This window comes from Lemur catta, chromosome 2 (genome assembly GCF_020740605.2).
Source record: "Lemur catta isolate mLemCat1 chromosome 2, mLemCat1.pri, whole genome shotgun sequence".
NCBI lineage: Eukaryota > Metazoa > Chordata > Mammalia > Primates > Lemuridae > Lemur > Lemur catta.
The window spans coordinates 103,145,517-103,165,645 of NC_059129.1; the positions used below are offsets into that span (position 1 = coordinate 103,145,517).

Here is a 20,129-nt window from a genome sequence, read left to right on the forward strand (position 1 = left end):
TTTCTCAGCAGTTGGAGTGGGACAGAATATGCTTCCTGGCAGGCATTGTGACTTTAAACCTAGAGGAAAGATATGCAGCAGTTAGCCTCCATATGTTTAGTGAATGCTCACGGATTGATCCGTAATTCTTTGTGTTAGGGTACAGGGTGTAGTTTGACGAAAAACTAGTGGAATAAAAATAGCAACAGTATTTACTTGAGTCCTTTACATTTTAATTTTAAAAAGATTTGCAAAAAAGCAGTCATAAAAGAGTTCTGGAAATACCAAAGTGAAAGCTTTTTTAATCTTAATTTTTATTTTTTATTTTTTGAGACAGGGTCTTGCTCTGTTGACCAGGCTAGAGTGCAATCTCAAACTCTTGGCAAGCAATCCTCCTGCCCTAGCCTCCTGAGTAGCTGGGACTACAGGCACACGCCACCATGCCTGCCTATAAAAGCTTTTTTTAAAAACCAAAAGCTAATAAAATACCTATTTAACAGTAATAAGGGAATATACTTTACTAATATCTCCCTGAAAAGTAAGGTTTTGTGTAATGATGGAATCCTAACGGATGTTAAGTGTGGTAATATTATCTCTCTGTTATTTTTAACAATTTGCACATTAATTTCATATTTGCAATGTGAGAAAAATGTTTAAATTGTTATGAATTGTGCTTTTCTAAACAGAAAGCCCAAAACAAAAAGAGCCAAGAGATTCCTTGAGAAGAGAGAACCAAAACTCAGTGAAAATATTAAAAATGCGATGCTGATTAAAGGAGGAAATGCAACAGTGACACAAGTACTTAGAGATGTGGTACGTATATATACTTACTTTTAAAATGGTATTGAAATCATTTTAGAACTTTTCAGCATACTAGGTTGGGCTGCTGGAGAAATACATAGGTAAGTTTGCCTTGCCTTATGAACTGCTAGCATTAGAGAGAGCTAAAGTTGGGGATTATTTACCTTGCCAAGGCACTGACTACTGGTTTTCCTTAAAGCACCTGGTTCTCTTAGTGAATTTAAACTGTTTTCAATTGCTAGAATTTGGTTTACTCACATTTTAGTAAAATATCTGATTTGTAAAGTGAAATAACTACATACTGCTACATATTTATTCAATCGACATCACTAGTTACTGTGTTAGGTGCTGGGAATAAATAGATAAGGCACAATCCCTCCCTTCAGTGAGCTTAGTAAGAGAGGTGGACATTTAAAAATTGTAGCATTGTGAATTAAGTGCTGTGCTGGAGGCATGTACAGGATAGGATGGGAAACAGTATTAATATCACATAGTGGGCAGGGTATGGTGGCTCACACCTGTAATCCTAGCACTGGGAGGCCAAGGTGGGAGGATTGCTTTTAAGCTCAGGAGTTTGAGGCCAGCCTGAGCAAGAGCAAGGCCCCGTCTCTAAAACATAGAAAAAATTAGCTGGCTATGGTGCCATACACCTGTAGTCCCAGCTACTTAGGAGGTTGAGACAGGAGGATAGCTTGAGCCCAGGAGTTTGAGGTTGCTGTGAGCTAGGCTGACGCCATGGCAACAGAGTGAGACTCTGTCTAAAAAAAAGAAAAAAGAAAAAAAAGAAATGAAGGGGCTCATTCAAGTTGGCTAGACTATTGAAAGGGCATAGAAACCTTTAATTAGGAAAGTCCAGTCTAAGTTAGAATAGTAAGCTTATATTACAGGTTACTGTAATTGATCAAAAGGGAGCCAAGCCATCAGAACATGATTCAGGGACTAGAGTGATCTTCTTGAATGACTGTTACAATGCTTTATTTTTATCTCTACTTTTCAGAATGTATTTTGTTTTGAAAGCTATAAATTATGTTTTACAGTATGCACTGAAAAAACCATATGGCGTTCTGTATAAAAAGTAAGTCATAATCTCTTTTATTTTAAATTATTTTGTTCTATCATAGATGTAAGCACTTTATGGAAGATGTGAAAAAATTTTTTTCTTAAGACACTACAATTCCTTACATACACTGTTAGTATTATAATTGATTTCTTTCTGGTCTGTTTTTTTATTGTTATGGAATGTTCTTTCATAGTTTGACCATACTGTATATATTTTATTTTGAAATAATTATAGACTTAAAAGTTACAGAAATAATATAGTGTTCCCATATACCCTTCCCCTGGTGTTACATCTTGCATAACCATAGTAAAATTAACGAAACTGAGACATTAACATAGATACGATAATGTTAACTAATTACAGACTTATTTGGTTGGCACCAGTCTTTCTCTTGGTATCCATTTTCTCTTCCAGGATCCCATGTTGCATTTACTTGTCATATTTCCTTAGTCTTTTTGAACTTGTGACAGTTCCTCAGTCTTTCCTTGTCTTGAAGACTTTGACACTTTTGACTAGTGCTTGCCAGTTATTTTGATTTTTTATTTCTTTTTTTTTTTTTTTTTTTTTGAGACGAAGTCTCACTCTGCCCTGAATAGATTGCTGTGGCATCAGCCTAGCTCATAGCAACTTCAAACTCCTGGGCTCAAGCAATCCTCCTGCTCGGCCTCCCAGAGTGCTAGCATTACAGGCATGAGCCACCACGCCCAGCCTTGCCAGGAATTTTGTAAATGATGCTTCAATCAGGGTTTACGTTTTCTCGTGAATAGGTTGAAGTTATACATTTTTGTCAAGAACACCACAAAAATGATGGCTATTTCTCAGTAAATAATACCAAGAGATCATACAATATAAATATGTCTTATTTATTATGATGACGTTAACATTAGTTTAAGTGGTGTCTCTTTGGTTTTTCCACTATAAATTTACCTTTTGTAGTTAATAAATATTTGGAGAAGATACTTTGAGACTGTGCAAAGACCACAGATATCCTCTTTTTCCTCAGACTTTTGCTCATTAATTTTAGCATCTATTGGTGGGTCTTGTTTGCAATGGTGATTACTGTGGTGTTCCAGTGGTGGTCCTCTGTTTCCCTCATTCCTTCTACATAATTGGAATTCTGAAAATCTGTTCTTCTCTGTTTGTTTAATTATGTGGACTTATGGGTATTTATTAATTTTTTTGCTCCGTAAGTCTATTGAGTCATAGATACTTACTATGTTTCTCTGGGTTATAATTCAGTATTATTGTTTATTTTGTTGCTGAAATTGTCCTACCATTGGATGTCCTTTCAGCATGCCCTTGTTTTTGAGCTCTTTTCTCTCTTCCCATCCCTTCCCTTCCCTACCCCCTTTTCCCTTCCCTCTTTTCCCTTCCCCTTCCTTGTGTGTGTGTGTGTGTGTGTGTGTGTGTGTGTGTGTGTGTGTGTGTGTGTGTGTGTGGCCCATGTCTAACTTTGAATTTAGCACTCCCTTTCTAACACCACAGATGCTCCAGGTTCGTATTGTATTTTTCCTTGCCACAGACCTGGAATCAACTATATTCATCCCTCAGTCTCCTGGGAGGATTGGTTCCAGGACCACCCTTGGATACCAAAACCCAAGGATACTCAAGTCTTTTATAGAAAATGGTGTAGTATTTGCATATAACCTGTGCGCACTTTCTCATGTACTTTATATCATCTCTAGATTACTTATAATACCTGATACTATATAAATAGTTGTTACATTGTATATTAAATATGTATTATTTTTTAGTGGCATTTTTTCCCAGTATTCTCAATCCATGGTTGGTTGAATCCATGGATGCAGAACCCACAGATCCAGAGGGCGGGCCATATTTATTTTTCCGCTAGAATGTAAGCTTCATGAAATATCTTGTTTGACATAGTATTATATAGTATCCCTAGATCCTAAAATGGTGTCTGGCATATGATAGGCACTAAATAAATACCTGAATGAATGAATATCCTTCCAGCTTTTTTTAATCATCTGAGTATAAAATTGTCTTTTACTTAATATATTACCTAATTGAATTTACTTATCAAGATTATTAAAATTCGGTCACCTTTTTTTAAAATGTTCTTAGGAAAAATATTACAAGACCATTCGAGGATCAAACATCACTGGTAAGTGTAAGGATCTTTGATTTAAAAGAGCATATAAATAATTTTTCAGACTAATTCATGTTGTACTCTCTAATTAGTGATTTTTTAAATTACAAATCATTTTATGTGAAGGAATTTTGATGTAAAATGGAGAGGAAATAAGACCTTTATACTTTTAAAAATATACCTGCAGATCTTACATTTCACTTTCCTAGTAAGTATATTATTCATTGCTTGCATATATACAGATAGAATTTTTAAAAATTAAATTACATTTTAAGTGCGTAATTAATGAATTGTCAAAAGGAAGCTTATTACAGATCTTTTTTTTTTTTTTTTTTTTTTTTGAGACAGAGTCTCACTTTGTTGCCCGGGCTAGAGTGAGTGCCGTGGCGTCAGCCTAGCTCACAGCAACCTCAAACTCCTGGGCTTAAGCGATCCTACTGCCTCAGCCTCCCGAGCAGCTGGGACTACAGGCATGCGCCACCATGCCCGGCTAATTTTTTCTATATATATTTTTAGTTGTCCAGATAATTTATTTCTATTTTTAGTAGAGATGAGGTCTCGCTTAGGCTGGTCTCGAACTCCTGACCTTGAACAATCCACCCACCTTGGCCTCCCAGAGGGCTAGGATTACAGGCGTGAGCCACCTCGCCCGGCCTACAGATCTATTTTTATGAAACAATTTTGAGTTTTAAAAATCTGACTTTTGGGTATTTTTAGAACAAGGAACACTACTTGAATTATTGCTAACAGTTGTCAGTTGCTTTGCTGGAGTTAATCAGATTCCCGTTTGAGTGTATTGTCAACCAAAACTAAGTGAAGAAGGCTAGTAAATGAAATCAGAAGGTGAAAGACAGTTATAGTAAATTGTGAATGATGAATAGACATTGACTATGTGATGATAATTAGTTTCTTTCTTTAGAATCTTTTTTTTTTTTTTTTTTTTTTGAGACAGAGTGTCACTTTGTTGCCCTGGCTAGAGTGAGTGCCATGGCATCAGCCTAGCTCACAGCAACCTCAAACTCCTGGGCTTAAGCGATCCTACTGCCTCAGCCTCCCGAGTAACTGGGACTACAGGCATGCGCCACCATGCCCGGCTAATTTTTTCTATATATATTTTAGTTGGCCAGCTAATTTGTTTGTATTTTTAGTAGAGACGGGGTCTCGCTCTTGCTCAGGCTGGTCTCGAACTACTGACCTCGAGCGATCCACCCGCCTCGGCCTCCCAGAGTGCTAGGATTACAGGCGTGAGCCACCGCGCCCGGCCGCTTTCTTTAGAATCTTAAAGGAGTGTTTAAACTGTTTAAATTGACCTTTAAGAATATGATTGTGTTCTCTTGATAGGAATCCATCATTTGTTTTTTCTTTTAGTTAGTGAATTTAAAAGAAAGAACTTGGCTGGTCAGAGTGCAGTGGCATTTACAACTAATTGATCACAACTAGTTACAAATTCCTTTGTTCCTTCTCCACTCCCACTGCTTCACTTGACCAGCCATGAATGAATGAATGAATGAATGAATGAAAGAAAGAAAAGAGGAAGAAAGAACTTTTGAATAGAATCTCAATAATTAATTAGAAGACTGGCTGGGCATGGTGGCTCACACCTGTAACCCTGGCACTTTGAGAGGCTGAGGCAGGAGGATCACTTGAGGCCAGGAGTTTGAGACCAGCCTGGGCAACATAGCAAGACCCCCATCTCTACAAAAAAAATCTAAAAATTAGCCAGGTGTGGTGGCATATGACTGTAGTCCTAACTACTGAGGGGCCTGAGGTGGGAGGATCGCTTGAGCCCAGGAATTAGAGGTTACAGTGAGCTATGATTGTACCAGTATACTCCAGCCTGAGTGACAGGGCAAAACTCTATGTCTTAAAAAAATTAAAAAGGAAAATGTTGGCAAAATTTATTCAGTTTTTTACAAATTACTCTTACTTTAGTCTTACGTTTTTCAGTCATTTGTTGAAGTGATCATGAAAGTAAAAATAATAGGTCTCATCTCAGAATTATTTCTCTTTTATACGCCACTTAATCAAGGGCCAGTTTTGTTTTGTAACACGATAGTGCTTTTAGTTGGATAACCACTATGTAGCAGTGTTATGTGGTGAAATCTGTAGCATGTGTACTTTTTCAACCCCTTGTTAATATGATAGCTTTTCTTACATTTGAAGTTATGACATTTCCTCTCTTTGATCCCCACCTTCAGAGATAGAATAAATTTCATTGGCTATAATAAGTCTCAGACCTCTCCTCATTAGTATAGTAGTGAGGAAAAAGAAAAATAGATCTCAGACCTTCAGAGCTCAAAATGGCTATGGAAATAGTGGTTGTGTTGAAAATGTGGTAAGTTTCCTCCTCTCCACCCTCCCATATCACACATTTCTTTCACCACAATCTTGGAAATGTTCTCTGGTGCTTTAGAACAGGGGTTGGCAAAAATACACTGCCTGTATACCAAATCCCTATTGGTGTGAAGCTTGTGAGCCAGCAATGGTTTTTACATTGTTAAAGAGTTGGTTAAAAAGAAGAAAAGCATATGAAAAGCCTAAAATATTTATATGGCTTTTTGAAGATAATTTGACTACTCCTGCTCTAAAATTTTAACAAATAAGAAGCAGACTGTGGAGAAGAACAACAGTGACGAGTTTTTGTGTGCATGTGTATGTGTATAAAACACTCAAATATGTATGAAGTGTATTTTGTGGAAAGCTTTAGGGTATTAGTCATAACATGAGAATGTTAAAAACATTCTTAAGAAAGCATTTCCATTGATTTAGATATTAAAAATTTCTTTTGAACACCTTTGTGTCAGACACCGTACAAGCTACATTCACATATGACATCCATGGGGCTCTTGCAGGCTTTTGTAGGAGGTAATAAAATTAATTCTCAAGAAAGTTTAATTTTCCTGCTTTGTCACATGATTTAAAAAAAAAACAAAAAAGAAAGTTTAATTTGTCCATAGTAAGTGGCAGAGCCTGAATTCTTAGACTTTCTGACTCTGTGTCCTCCATGCTGGGAGTGGATGGACGTGGATAGTTGTGTGCCACATTTGCCTCTGCTTAGACAATAGAACAAATGATAACCAAACTAAGGGCTCACACCTCAGAGAATCTTGTAGCCAGTAAAGAAAAGTTGAGGATTATGACTATTTCATCTGTTCTTTAATTTTTTTGATGTTAATTTAGGAGGCTTTCCAACTGACTTTTGGACTAGAACATGTTGAATTTAATTTTCATGCTAAGACTGGTGATCTCAGTAAACTGAGTCAAAATATGTGGGATGTAGAAAGTATAGACATAGCGTAAAAGGGGCTGTCTAGGGTTGGAACGCCATACCTGCATTTCCACTCCTCTTAAATCTGTAATGGAAGTCAGTACTTCTGAGAGCCAAATGGAGAGGATATCTCTTGCAGGTAGGAACATTAGTAGATTTGTCAGTCTCTCCAAGTACACAGCATGGAACTAGTCACAGCTGGGTGGCATGTAGATTACAGGGCAAGATTCCTGTGTGGATGCAGTTTGCAATGAAAAGGAAACTCATGAATCCAATTATAAACATCCAAAAACACCATATTGATAAATTCATGTAGGTCCCGTGTATATTCATGTGTGCCGTCAATGATAGTAGTAATGTCCTGTGAATAAAGGGGTTTGTTCAGTAATTAAAACACTTAGTGTGCTGTTCCAAAATGACTGCGTAACTAAAAAGAAATGGTCTTATTTTGCTTATTAATCTAACAGTATTCACATCTTTTTTGTCGTGAAATATAAATTTTTTCCCTAGGTACCCCAAATCAGAAAATTTGAAGTAAAAAGCTAGAAATAAAGTAGTTTTCTTCAGTATTTTCCTGTCTAGTTCATTATGTCTTTATTAACTTCCACTGGAAAAACTGATAAACTTTTTCTTTTTTTTTATGAAGTTCAGAGCTAGGATTCTTAAGGTTTTTACATTTATGCATTGACTAAATAAGATTTCTTTGGTTTTGTAGGAATTCTTTTCAAAGAAGTCAGATTGTTCCTTGTTTATGTTTGGTTCCCATAATAAGAAGCGGCCAAATAATCTAGTAATAGGTAAGTATAATTTACTTTTTAATGTTTATAGAGCCAGCTCTGTGACTCAGATTAACTAATGGTATTGAAGAATCAGGAGTAAACTGAATCCTCAATTCAGTAGCTTTAAACTAGTTTGGTATGGGTTTTTTGGTTTTTATTTTGAGCCTTGTGACATAGAATAAAATTAGTTTTTATCTGTCAGTCTCCAGGTAAAGAATGGGCCATATAAGTATTACCCTACCAATATAGGAAACTAACACAAGTGAGAAAGAATATGAAAGAGTTCCTCAGTTATTCATGTTTCTTAGAACCACCATTGCCTTTTGTCTCTGCTGGAAACAAGTTCTGGTGTAAAGAAGTGTGGCCTCTTGAGGCTCTCAGCATTCCTCCTTCCTCAGTTATAGATGTAGCGCGGTTACTTTGTGCTTGCATTGAGTGTCACGAAGGCCCCCCATAATCATGGATCCACTGGAATTGGAAAAAAAAATTACCCTACCTCAAGTTGTAGATGTTTTTTCTGATATGAAATATAACGAGGTATGGTGGCTCACACCTGCAGTCCCAGCACCTTGGTAGGCCGAAGTGGGAGGATCGCTCAAGGCCAAGAGTTTGAAACCAGCCTGAACAACATAGGGAGACTCTGTCTCTACAAAAAAAAGTTTAAAAAATTAGCCAGACGGCATGTGCCTATAGTTCTGGCTACTTGGGAAGTTGAGGCAGGAGGGTCACTTGAGTTCAGGAATTTGAGGCTATAGTGAGCTGTGATTTTACCACTGCATTCCAACCTGGGTGACAGAGCAAGACTCTGTCTCCAAAAAAAAAAAAAAGTATATATAAATATATATATGTGTGTATTTATTCAGTATTAGAGTTAGAAAAAACCAAAGTAGCATGCCTACCCACATAAATTAACGCTTCTCTAATTAATATCTGTTGAGTAAATATAGTTGAAAAAGAATCCTTGCCTGGGTTATTGAGATTTGGTTTGGCATGCTCACTGGCTTAGGTAAGCCCTTTACCCTCTGTGGGCCTTCATTTATTCTTCTATTAAAGGAGTGGAGCTAAATAATCTCTAAGATCCTTTCCATGACTGGTATCCTAAGAATCTCTCTCTCTTTTTTTTTTTATTTCAGCTTGTTATGGGGGTACAAAAGTTCAGGTTATATATATTGCCCATGTCCCGCCCATCCCCCCCCGAGTCAGAGCTTCAAGCATGTCCATTCCCCAGACAGTGTGCCTGGCGCTCACCATGTAGTTATACCTCCATCCACTCCCCCCACCCCCTGTAAGAATCTCTTTTAAGGTGGAGTTAGAAATTTAAGAAAGAGGGGCACATTTGGGGGTACATAGAGAGGAAGGAAAGAAACAGATATTAGGACATTTTGGATGTACGGATAAGTGGGTGCACGTAAGGTGGGGGTTGGGGAAAAATATGTGCTTAAAAATGCATTTTCCTTCTAGGTCGTATGTATGACTATCATGTGCTGGATATGATTGAATTAGGTATTGAAAAGTTTGTCTCTCTAAAAGACATTAAGGTAAGATATCGATAATAAAACTGAAAAGCATTTTATAATGCTGCTCTTGGCCAATAGTGACATCTTGTGGTGAAGAGTACTTGTACAATTTTGTAGATAAAGAACTTTGCTTTTATTTTGACATGCTCTCAGATAAAAATACAATTTTATTTTATTTACCTTTATTTTAAAAAGAGGAATATATTTATAGTGTATAAGAACATGCAGATCTTGTGGCAATTAGACTTTAGACTATAGTTCCTAATTCTCATCTAGGTCCATAGTTTAAATGCTATCCTTTCTTCCTGAATTAGCACACCTATTTTATGTAACCTCAACTATCAGTAGAATTTTCTTTCTTTTTTTTTTTTTGTCCTATTGAAACTTTTTATTCTGTTTTTGTTGATGTTAAGGAAAACAGCTTTGACCGTAACTCACTGTGGTCTGGACTTATAACACCAACTTGTGGTTGGCCAAGTAGGAAAGAGGCCAAATTGCATTCTTCTTAGGTATTCAGTTGATAAATGGCACTTAACTGGGAATTTTTTTCATATAACCTTTAACAATAACTTATAAGTTGCATTGATTATGCTCCAAGAGATGAGAGACCAATGGTATTAATAATTCAGATGGGTACTCCTGAAAAGATTTGTCAGTTTCCTGCCCCATTCTAGCCAGATGTTTTTGAAAACCTTGGGGAAAGACTGAAATTGCCCACCAGTCTGAGACCGTGTGTGAGTTTTTACAACATTAATTGGAAAAACAAGAATCCCAGCATGGCACCCAAAAGACCTCCACAGATAAAATCATTGACCAAATGTGCACTGGGAGTTGTTGTAGTAGGCAGATGCTCCTTAATGGGACCTTGAAGGCCAAGAAAAAAAGACATTGCTGTGTCCATTGCAGCAAACAATGGGCACCAAGCCTCGACGATACTTTCCAATTCCATGGCATTTCAGTGCCTTGAAAACCTGATGAGTGTGTATAAATTTGTCATGATGCTTGTGGTCTTGAAGCAGTGTCTGACCTCTTTCCAATGGAGTGAAAATTGTTTCTGTTATCCCTGCCAATATACTGCTGCCATGCTGTGGGTTGCAAACTCTGGAGCACTGACATGCTTGCGGAGAAGGCAAGATAAACCCTCATACAGACCAAATGTAAGTGCCAGTGTAGTTGTTTCCTGCATTAACGGGAAGGATTCCACCACACAAGTTTGGAAATCCATCCCTCCTCAAGTGAAGTACTGCATCCCGGGTTTTGATGCCATGTAGCTTTTCCCGAAAAAGGACCCTCTGAGTAGGAAATGTGATGGCTGCATTGTTGAAAGCTGCACAGCCACACAAATAATGCTTCGTTTCACTGACAATTGTAATGTGAGGTGACACATCTTGTTTTGAAGATGTTAGGATTGGTGGCATCTTTTCATGAGCTTCTGAATCCATCATGTTGCTTAAGATCTTTCTTCTTCAGGAAGACTTTTTTTGTAACCTGTAACAGCATCTGGGCTTGGTGTTTTGCCGGATGATAGCTTTTTGATAACTTTCCCAATTTCTTCCATTGTCATTGGTTCTCTCTTCTGGAGTCAATTTTGATAATTGGATTTCCCTAACCCATCACCAGGGGCATCCCTCAGGACCACAAGCGAGTGAGTCCCAGTAGAATTTTCAAGTTGAGCCCTGTTCTAAACCTGGGAAGCTCTGGCTGATCTACAGTATTTTGGCTAGTAACCACTAAATTGCAGCTCCATATCCCTTTGGGGACATTATACATCTTTGTGTCGCCTTTGTTTAAATGAGATAGTGAAGTAGAAAATATTAAATACAAATAAAAACAGTTTTTGTTTGAGACAGAGCCTTGCTCTGTTGCCTGGGCTACAGTACGTAGAGTACAGTGGTGTCATCATAGCTCACTGCAACCTCAAACTGCTGGGCTCCAAGGATCCTCCTGCCTCAGTCTCCTGAGTAGCTGGGACTACAGGTGCGTGCCACCACACTTGGCTAATTTTTCTATTTTTTTGTAGTGACAAACTCTTTCTGTGTTGTTCAGGTTGGCCTCAAACTCCTGGCTTTAAGTGATCCTCCTGCCTCAGCCTCCCCAAGTGCTAGGATTACAGGTGTGAACCACTGTGACTAAAACTAAAAATAGTTTTAGAAAGGCAGAAAGTGTATCCTAACTCAGCTCCTGGGTACAAACTGGGCTCCTGTTCCCTTAGAACTCTGCTTCTGGCTTAATCATCTCATATATTATTTCACCTAGACCTTGTAGCTACCCCTTGTAAGGCCAAAATAATTTTCCCTGTTGTATGGATTTAGAGATTGAGGCCCAGAGGGGTTTCACTGGTGACCTAGAGTCACACATATGATAAATATTAATATAACCAAGATTAGGACTCAGATGCTTTGAGAGAAAGGATATTGTTTGCGTAGTTATGTAACTGTTCTGCTTATGGCTTTTGGAGGCTTTTGGTATAGTTGAAAGAACTGTAGCTAATAATACATAATCCCTCCTTTGCCCAGTCTCTCTTTAAAAAGGGGACATGTTTTCCAGGTTTGGTAGAATTCCTAAACTAAATATCTTTATCCTGTGGGTTTGAAAAAAGGCCCTTACCAGATCCCCACTTAGTCAGTCACCCCAGCTTTCTCAGATACAGGCAGAACAGTTGGAGACTGGATTTAGAGACAGAACACTTGAGTTTGAGGCCTATCTTGGCCATTCGTGACCTGACAGGTAAATGACTTCCTTAACCCTCAATTGCAAGCATGTATAAAACAGGTGTAACAACATCAGATGAGGTTATGTGAGTGAAAATGCTCATCAGTGAGGATAGTATTAGAAGGTGTTCTGTAAAGTGTGTAAGCTGTGATGCTTGATTACAGTGGAAGCCATCATACTGTGGCAGTTTCTCTTTGGGACTGCACGAGTGCCTGGACATGAGCAGCATATCTGCATTTTACCTTTACCACTACTGCTGGCCCCGTCCCCAGCTCGGTGGGTCTGAGCACTGGCTGATGCCAGCCCCTTCACTCGTTCCATTTCACTTCCAAAACAGTGAAATACTTCACTGTGCAGTTTCAAAACTGGACCACAAAACCATTCTTGTTTGTCAGGTCTCATTCTTAACAAGAACCATATAAACTGAACACCAGATTTTCACTCATGGAGGATGTATATAACTATAAATTTCATTAATTGATAAGAATATCATTTACTAGACAGTCTTTCACTTTTTACCCCATTATTTGGTAATTTATTTTTAATTTGTTTTGGAGTTGTATGTTTTGGTACACTTCCCCTTCATATTTATTTCCACTTCTACCTTCTCGTTTTTTTTTTTTTTTAATTTCAAAATATTAAGCAGGTACAAATATTTTTGTTACATGGATCACTTTTATAATGCTTGATTCATGGCTGTAAGTGTGCCCATCACTTGAATAGTGTTCATTGTACTCTCCTCGTTTTTAAGACGTTTTAACCAACTATTTCTTTTCTCACTTGCCTGCTTTTGTTGTTGCCAAGCCTCTTCCCTCTTTAACTCTTCAGCAAGCTCAATACGAATAGTTAGGTGATTAGACTCTACCAGGAAATTGAGTGAGTATCCTAGGAACCTGTTTTCTCAGATGGCCGAATATCAAGGGATGATTATTTTCCATGAAATAAGCCTTGGTGAACAAGATAATTAAATTTTGTGGCAAGTAGGTTTTATTTTAGATAAGGTAAATACACTGGAACTGTCTGGGATATTTTATTTTAAAAGTTCTTGGAATATTGTATAACTTATAAGAATTATTTCTTTTGTTAAAAAAATAAAGGTTAGTTGAAGGACTTGGCATAATTATATAGTATTTTTAGTATACTATATCATTATATTTATAGTATTTTGAATTTTTAGTACCTCTCAGACTATTCAAATATAGCTCATCTGTTGTAGTTTGGGTTTTCATGATGGAGGTGTGACTAGTGTTTTTAGAAAATGGAATAGTGTAGAAAATATCAGTGCTCTATGTGCTAAGTATTGTTTCATGTAACTTTATATTTTTATATTTGTACTGGATCATTACTGTAAATATATTTTTTATTACTGTATATTGTGGTCAGGATGGTTTGAAAGCCAAAGTTATAGTTGATGTTGCTGTACCTCTTGTTACCTGCTGTATACTTAAATAGCCCCCCTAGACCTAGAGTCAGGTAGGCACAGCTGGAGCATGGAATAATTTTTGGGTCAGGAAGGTCCATTCAAATCGTGATCAGGCAGACAGATCTTAGGCATGTTTCTGTCTCCTAAGTATAGAGAGTTAAGGTTCAGGGTTTGGAAGCAGAGACTGTCAACAGGAGTGGTCATTTTGAACAGAGGAGCAACAGGTGACCTCTGGTCCTAGGGCAAGAGGATGTTTGGCTTTTATCCTTTTTGTTTTGTTTTTTGCTGGATTTGGACAAACCCTGATTATCTGTCATAGCAAAAGTTCTAGAATCAATGGGAAGCTCAGACCAACAATTATTCACCTTCCTCCATAACTTAATCTCTCAGTTAAATAATTTTGTCTGTTTGATTTTTTTTCTTCTTTACTTTGGTCACTTCGAAATCCTCTCACTACTCACCTCACATTGGGAGGAAAATCCCCTCTAATTGGGATGGAAAATCCAAAACTGGGCAAACACTTTTTATAGTAAGAGTTTGAACCCCACTGAGTGATGATTGGCCCATACTTTCTTTCTTTCTTTTTTTTTTTTTTTTTTTTTTTGAGACAGAGTCTCACTCTGTTGCCCAGGCTAGAGTGCCGTGGCATCAGCCTAGCTCACAGCAACCTCAAACTCCTGGGCTTAAGCGATCGATCCTACTGCCTCAGCCTCCCGAGTAGCTGGGACTACAGCCATGCGCCACCATGCCCGGCTAATTTTTTCTATATATATTTTTAGTTGTCCAGATAATTTATTTCTATTTTTAGTAGAGACGGGGTCTCGCTTAGGCTGGACTCAAACTCCTGACCTCGAGCGATCCACCCACCTTGGCCTCCCAGAGGGCTAGGATTACAGGTGTGAGCCACCGCGCCCGGCCTTGGCCCATACTTTCTTTTTGTTCTTTTTTCCCGCCTACAAGGATCACTTTATGGCCCATACTTTCTGTAGCTTGTATAAAATTATATTGCTTCCCATGAGAATGTCCAGTTGGTAGTTTAGTTTAGCCTTCATTTAAAAATACTTTTATGTGATACAGTAGAAAAGGCCCAGTGGTGTAAATAATTCAAATAAATTACAATTAAATGTATTTTGACTCTGAGATGCTGGTCATTAGAGGACTATTTTTGTTTGTTTGGTTGGGTTTTGTTTTGTTTGTTTTTTTCAAGTATAGCTTTTGATTTTATGCTTTTCATAGACTAAGGTTAAAATTACCTTACATCATTTTTTGACCACCTATGATTGGGTAGCATAAGTGTTAGAACAAAGTATTATTTTTAGTATAAAAATCTGTAAGCTTAAAAATCCTGCCTCTGTTTTTAAGTCTAAAGTCACTATTGCAGACATAGTTTTAGGACAGTTGATAAAATGTGAAAACAAATTACTGTGTATAAGTATTGACTGCTTTCAGCTTTAAAATCAGCATACAGGTTAGACTTTGGTAATTGTATAATTACATTTTCTTTTAATTTCATAGAACAGTAAATGTCCAGAGGGAACGAAACCCATGTTAATATTTGCTGGTGATGATTTTGATGTAACAGAAGACTATAGAAGACTAAAAAGTCTTCTTATTGGTAAGTTTTTTTGGTTGTTGTTTGTTTGTTTTGTTTTGTTTTGTTTTTAAAGAAACTGTCTTGCTCTGCCCAGGCTGGAGTCCAGTGGCACTATCATAGCTCACTGCAGCCTTGAACTCCTGGGCTCAAGCAATCCTCCTGCCGCAGCCTCTTGAGTCGCTGGGTATGCAAGCATACAATCATGCCTGGGTAATTTTTTTTAATATTTTATAGAGACAGGGTCTAGCTTGTTCCTCAGGGTGGTTTCGAATTCCTGGCCTCAACCGATCCTCCTGCTTTGGCCTCCCAAAGTGCTATGGTGATAGGTGTGAGCCACAGTGTTTGGCCCTAAATGGTTTTTATGATAATCCCTGCCTTCCTGTTATCATGTGCTTCCACTAGATGGCAGGAATGACCACATAATGCCACCTATGAGGCAAAGGGAGTGAAAAAAGGAATCACCACAGAAGCAGAAAGGTAGAGGAAGAATGGAATGAGATTGTAGTGCACCAAGGGAGGTTGGGTTTTCAGTATAGATATGGAGAGGTTGGTGGTCCGAGTGCAGTGGTATTTACAACTAATTGATCACAACCAGTTACAGATTCCTTTGTTCCTTCTTCACTCCCACTGGCTTCACTTGACCAGCCTTAAAAAGAAAATTTTAAAAAGTATAGATATGAAGAAAGACAACTGCTTCTTGGCATATGTTATGTGTCTGAATGATATGTCATAGGTTAGAAGAGAAAGAAATTTATCAAGGGCTTTCTTCCTTCTAGGAAGTTCCTTTTTTTAATAATTGGCCAGAAAGAAAAGTTGACTTTCTTAGTGTCAGTATTTTCATGTGGAGTACCTATTTTGTTCATCTTGAATTTTGCTTCCATTTTGCTTTCTTAAATATTACATAGATTTGTGGTTAATATAATTCTCCACTGTGGCTGTTTTCAGAAATGGGGTCTCGAAGGAACTTAAAGGGGGAACTGTGTTTCTTTATAGAAAACCAGCAAATATCTATTTTTAAATGTGTCTTTCCTAATTTTTATGGTTACTTTTTTTATTAATAACACTTTAAGAAACTGCCAAACTGTTCTCCGAAATGGCATGTCATTTTATATTCCCACCAGCAGTGTATAAGAGCTCTAATTGGTCCACCTCTTTCCCAATACTTGGTAGACCATTTTTTTTTATATTTAACCATTTATTACATAGTATTAACACACCAGCTTCAAAGATGTGCGCATCTTTAGAACACTTGGGAGTTACAAATTTATTGTGATTGCATAATTTGTATTGCACAGTTTTATAAAAAACATAAGCACTGGCTATTCTAGTTTTAAATACAAAATACATGTCATATACTTTTAAATCTGTAATATGGTTCAAGTGCAACATTCTTTTTAATTTTAGTTATTCTAATAGATGTTTTATACTAATAGTAATGTTTCCAAAGTCAAGTCTACAATCTAAGTAATGGTGTCATTGCAGTTTTAATTTGTATTTTCTGATGACTAATGATGTTGAGCATCATTTCCCGTGCTTATTGGCCGGCCGTTCATGTTTTTGGTGAAATGTCTTTTCTAGTTCATTGCCTTAACCACTCAGCCACGACTACAAAAGTGTCTTTTCAGATTTTTGCTTGGCTGGGTGCAGTGACTCATACCTGTAACCCTAGCACTTTGGAAGGCTGAGGCCAGAAGATTACCTGAGGCCAGGAGTTCAAGACCAGCCTGGGCAACATAGTGAGATTCTGTCTCTACAAAAAAGAAAAAAATATTAGCTGGGCGTGGTGGCATGTTCTTACAGTCTTAGTTACCCAGGGGGCTGAGGTAGGAGGATTGCTTAAGCTCAGAGTTCAAGGTTACAGTGAGCTATGATCAGGTCAGTATACTTAAGCCTGGGCAAAAGAGTGAGACCCTGTCTAAAAAAAAGAAGGGAGCAAGGGAAGGAAAAAAAATCTTTGCCTTTTTTTAAAAAATTGGGTTACTTGTCTTACTGTTGAGTTAGTAAGGGTGGGGCGTGAGAGAGAAGTCTTTCTCTTTGTCTGATATGCATTCTGTGAATATTTTCTCCCAATCTGCGGCTTGCCTTTTTGTTTTAATGGTATCTTTGAAAGGGGAAGTTTTTAATTTGTTTGAAGTCTGTTTGATCCATTGTTTTTCCCTAATGGTATATTGTCATTGCATTTGTCTTTTAAGAAACTTTTCCCCACCCCAAAGTTGCAAAGATTTCTCTTATACTTTCTTCTTTTTATTTAATTTTTTTTCCCAGCCCCAAATGTCATTACTAAACTTTCTTCTTGAAGTCTTAACGTCTTTAGGTTTTACATTGAAGTTTATGATCATTTGAGTTAGTTTTGTGTATGGTGTGAGGGTTAATGTTCGTTTTTTTCTCACATGAAAAAACAGTGGTGCTTTAGCATCATTTGTTGGAAAGACTTTCTTCATTGAATTGCTGTGGCAGTTTTGTCAAAAATCAGTTCACCATACATAATGTGGGTTTGTTTCTGACCTTTCTGTTTTCTTTTTCACCAATATCAAATTGTCCTGATTATTACTGTAGCTTTATAATAAGTCTTGAAATCAGGTAGGTTAAGATCTTCATCTTTTAAAAATTTTCCTTCTAGGTCCTTTGCATTTCTGTATACATTTTAGAATCGTTAGTCAACTTCTACCAAAAAAGGCCACTGGAATGTTTATTTGGATTGCATTCAGTCTGTACATCAATTTGGGGAGAATTGCCTTCTTAATAATACTGAATCTTCTAATCCATGAACAGTGCATCTCCACATATCTTTAGGTCTTTTAAAATTTCTTAGTGTTACATCATTTTCAGTGTAGGGATCTTGGCTGTCTTGTTAGATTTATTCCTAATTAATTTATGTTTTCTGATTCTATTGTAAATGGAATTTGGAGAAGAGACTACTTTTTAAAATTTAATTTTGCTGTATACCGATGTAAAATAACAGTATAGTTTCTAATATTTTTTTCTGACTTTAAATATTTGCACAACTTCGAAAAATCTAATTTTTTAAATTTAAAGGCAGGGACAGGGGGTGTTGAAGGAGGGATTACCTGAAAAATCTAATTTTTAAGGGGTTTTATGGTCATCTTAAATTTCCATACATGTTATTGTGCCATAGATCTCATTATTTCTTACTTTTCTCACTCAACAGTGTTTTCAAAATGTGTGTGCATCTTTGTACTAACCTCCAATCTGGTTCATAGCTTGCATCTACTATATCTTTTCTAATCCATTCCCTTTGTTGTGGACAATGCCCTCTGGTTCCCACCCACCACAAACATACTGCAGCACCTCGCACTTGGATCCTTAAAAATTTCTCCGCGTTTTACAGGATTAGGATTGCTGGATCATAGGAGATACCACAATTAATTTCGTTAGGTATAGCCAATTTGCTCTCCAGAATGGTATGGCAGTCTATATTCCCACCAGCACTGCACTTAGGGTTTCTGTTTGCCATATTCTCACCAACATTTTTATACTCTGAAAGTTTTGCCAACCACATGGGTGGTGCATAAATACACACTTTTTTCTACCTTACTTTTTTCACTTAAAGCAAGCACATCCTTTAGATCACTCTTAGAAGTATATGGAGATATTCTCCATCCCTTTTTAAAGCTGTAAAGTACTTACTTGTATGAATGTTCATAGATAACTGGTCCTCTACTATGGACACTTGGATTGTTTCAAGTTTTTTGCTGTTGCATTGAATAACTATCTTTTTGCCAGATTTTCTTTGCAAAGCCTACCTTCTTAACTACTATTCTAACCATTCTGTAATGACATACTACCCCAGGCATCTTTCTAGAGCTCCAGATCTAAACTTAGGAGCCTAGTAGATACTCTTATTTAAATGTTCCTTTGGATTTTTTTGTTTTTCTGGTTTTTTTTTTTTTTTTAGAAACATGGTCTCCCTGTGTTGCCCAGGCTGGTCTTGACCTCCTGAGCTCAAGGGATCTTCCTGCCTCAGCCTCCTGAGTAGCTGGGATTACAGGTGTAGGCCACCACACGTGGCTGAATGTTTCTTTCTGACTTCATAAAAGCATGAAGAAAATTGAACTTGACGTTTTTCTTTACTTTCACTTCTTTCTCGTTTCTGTAGATGATGGTTACTTACTCTGAGCAGAGTGATATTTAATTCTTGTCTGCCTTAGCCCATAATGCTTGCTTTACTTCCATTTCCATCTGTCAAAATCCTACAAAGTACAAATGCCATTTCCATGAAATCTTCTCCAATTAGAAATGATCTCTTCCTTCCTCAGAACTTCCAGAGAGAGAGCACTGTATTTTTAAAAAAATTTTTTTATTTTTACTTTATCTCTTTATACTGTTTTTTAATGTGCTGCTTTAAATTAGTTATTGATACATATTCATATCTATCTAGAACATGGGGTCCTTGGCAGAAAGATGCTGTGTGTCATTTATATTGCCATCACAACAGGCACAATGCTTTGTACATGATAGGTGCTTTGGTACATAGTAAGTGGATTCCTGCTAGCAATATTCATGTGTAAGCAGTACTTTGTGCTTTTCCTACCAGTAAATATGTTATCAGACATACTTGCTTTTGGATTAAGTAGAGCTATTTATGCCAATTAGGTTATACAACCCCTACTCCCACCCTTTTCATCACATAAGTTTATCTTGATTCTTTGCAAACTTTAGGGAAATTTTAGTTTGGTGGTTAAGAGAAAATGACTGTTTAGCACTAATGGATACAGCCAGAAAATTCTTAGAAATTTTGACCTTATAAAGAGCACTTTTCCATGTACTTATTTTGTTCTTAAAATTTTCTCCATTTCATTCTTAAAAGCTTATGGAAAAAGCACAGATGCCCGGAAAATTTTGCATTACAAAAGCTGTTTCAGAGC

At 37.2% G+C, this 20,129-nt stretch overlaps 1 protein-coding gene and 1 pseudogene across 2 annotated transcripts in view; one reads left to right on the forward strand and one right to left on the reverse strand.

Annotated features, from left to right (window-relative positions):
• The window catches only part of RPF2 (ribosome production factor 2 homolog), a 29,305-nt gene that overhangs the window by 1,854 nt on the left and 7,322 nt on the right, over positions 1–20,129 (forward strand). For both annotated transcript variants that reach the window (XM_045544187.1, XM_045544188.1), the window contains exons 2-7: positions 666–792; positions 1,818–1,855; positions 3,926–3,965; positions 7,934–8,015; positions 9,459–9,535; positions 15,165–15,264. In XM_045544187.1, coding sequence (XP_045400143.1) covers positions 666–792; positions 1,818–1,855; positions 3,926–3,965; positions 7,934–8,015; positions 9,459–9,535; positions 15,165–15,264 — 464 coding nt within the window. The remainder of the gene's footprint in view (positions 1–665; positions 793–1,817; positions 1,856–3,925; positions 3,966–7,933; positions 8,016–9,458; positions 9,536–15,164; positions 15,265–20,129) is intronic.
• Positions 10,063–10,971, reverse strand: LOC123633167 (annotated as a pseudogene).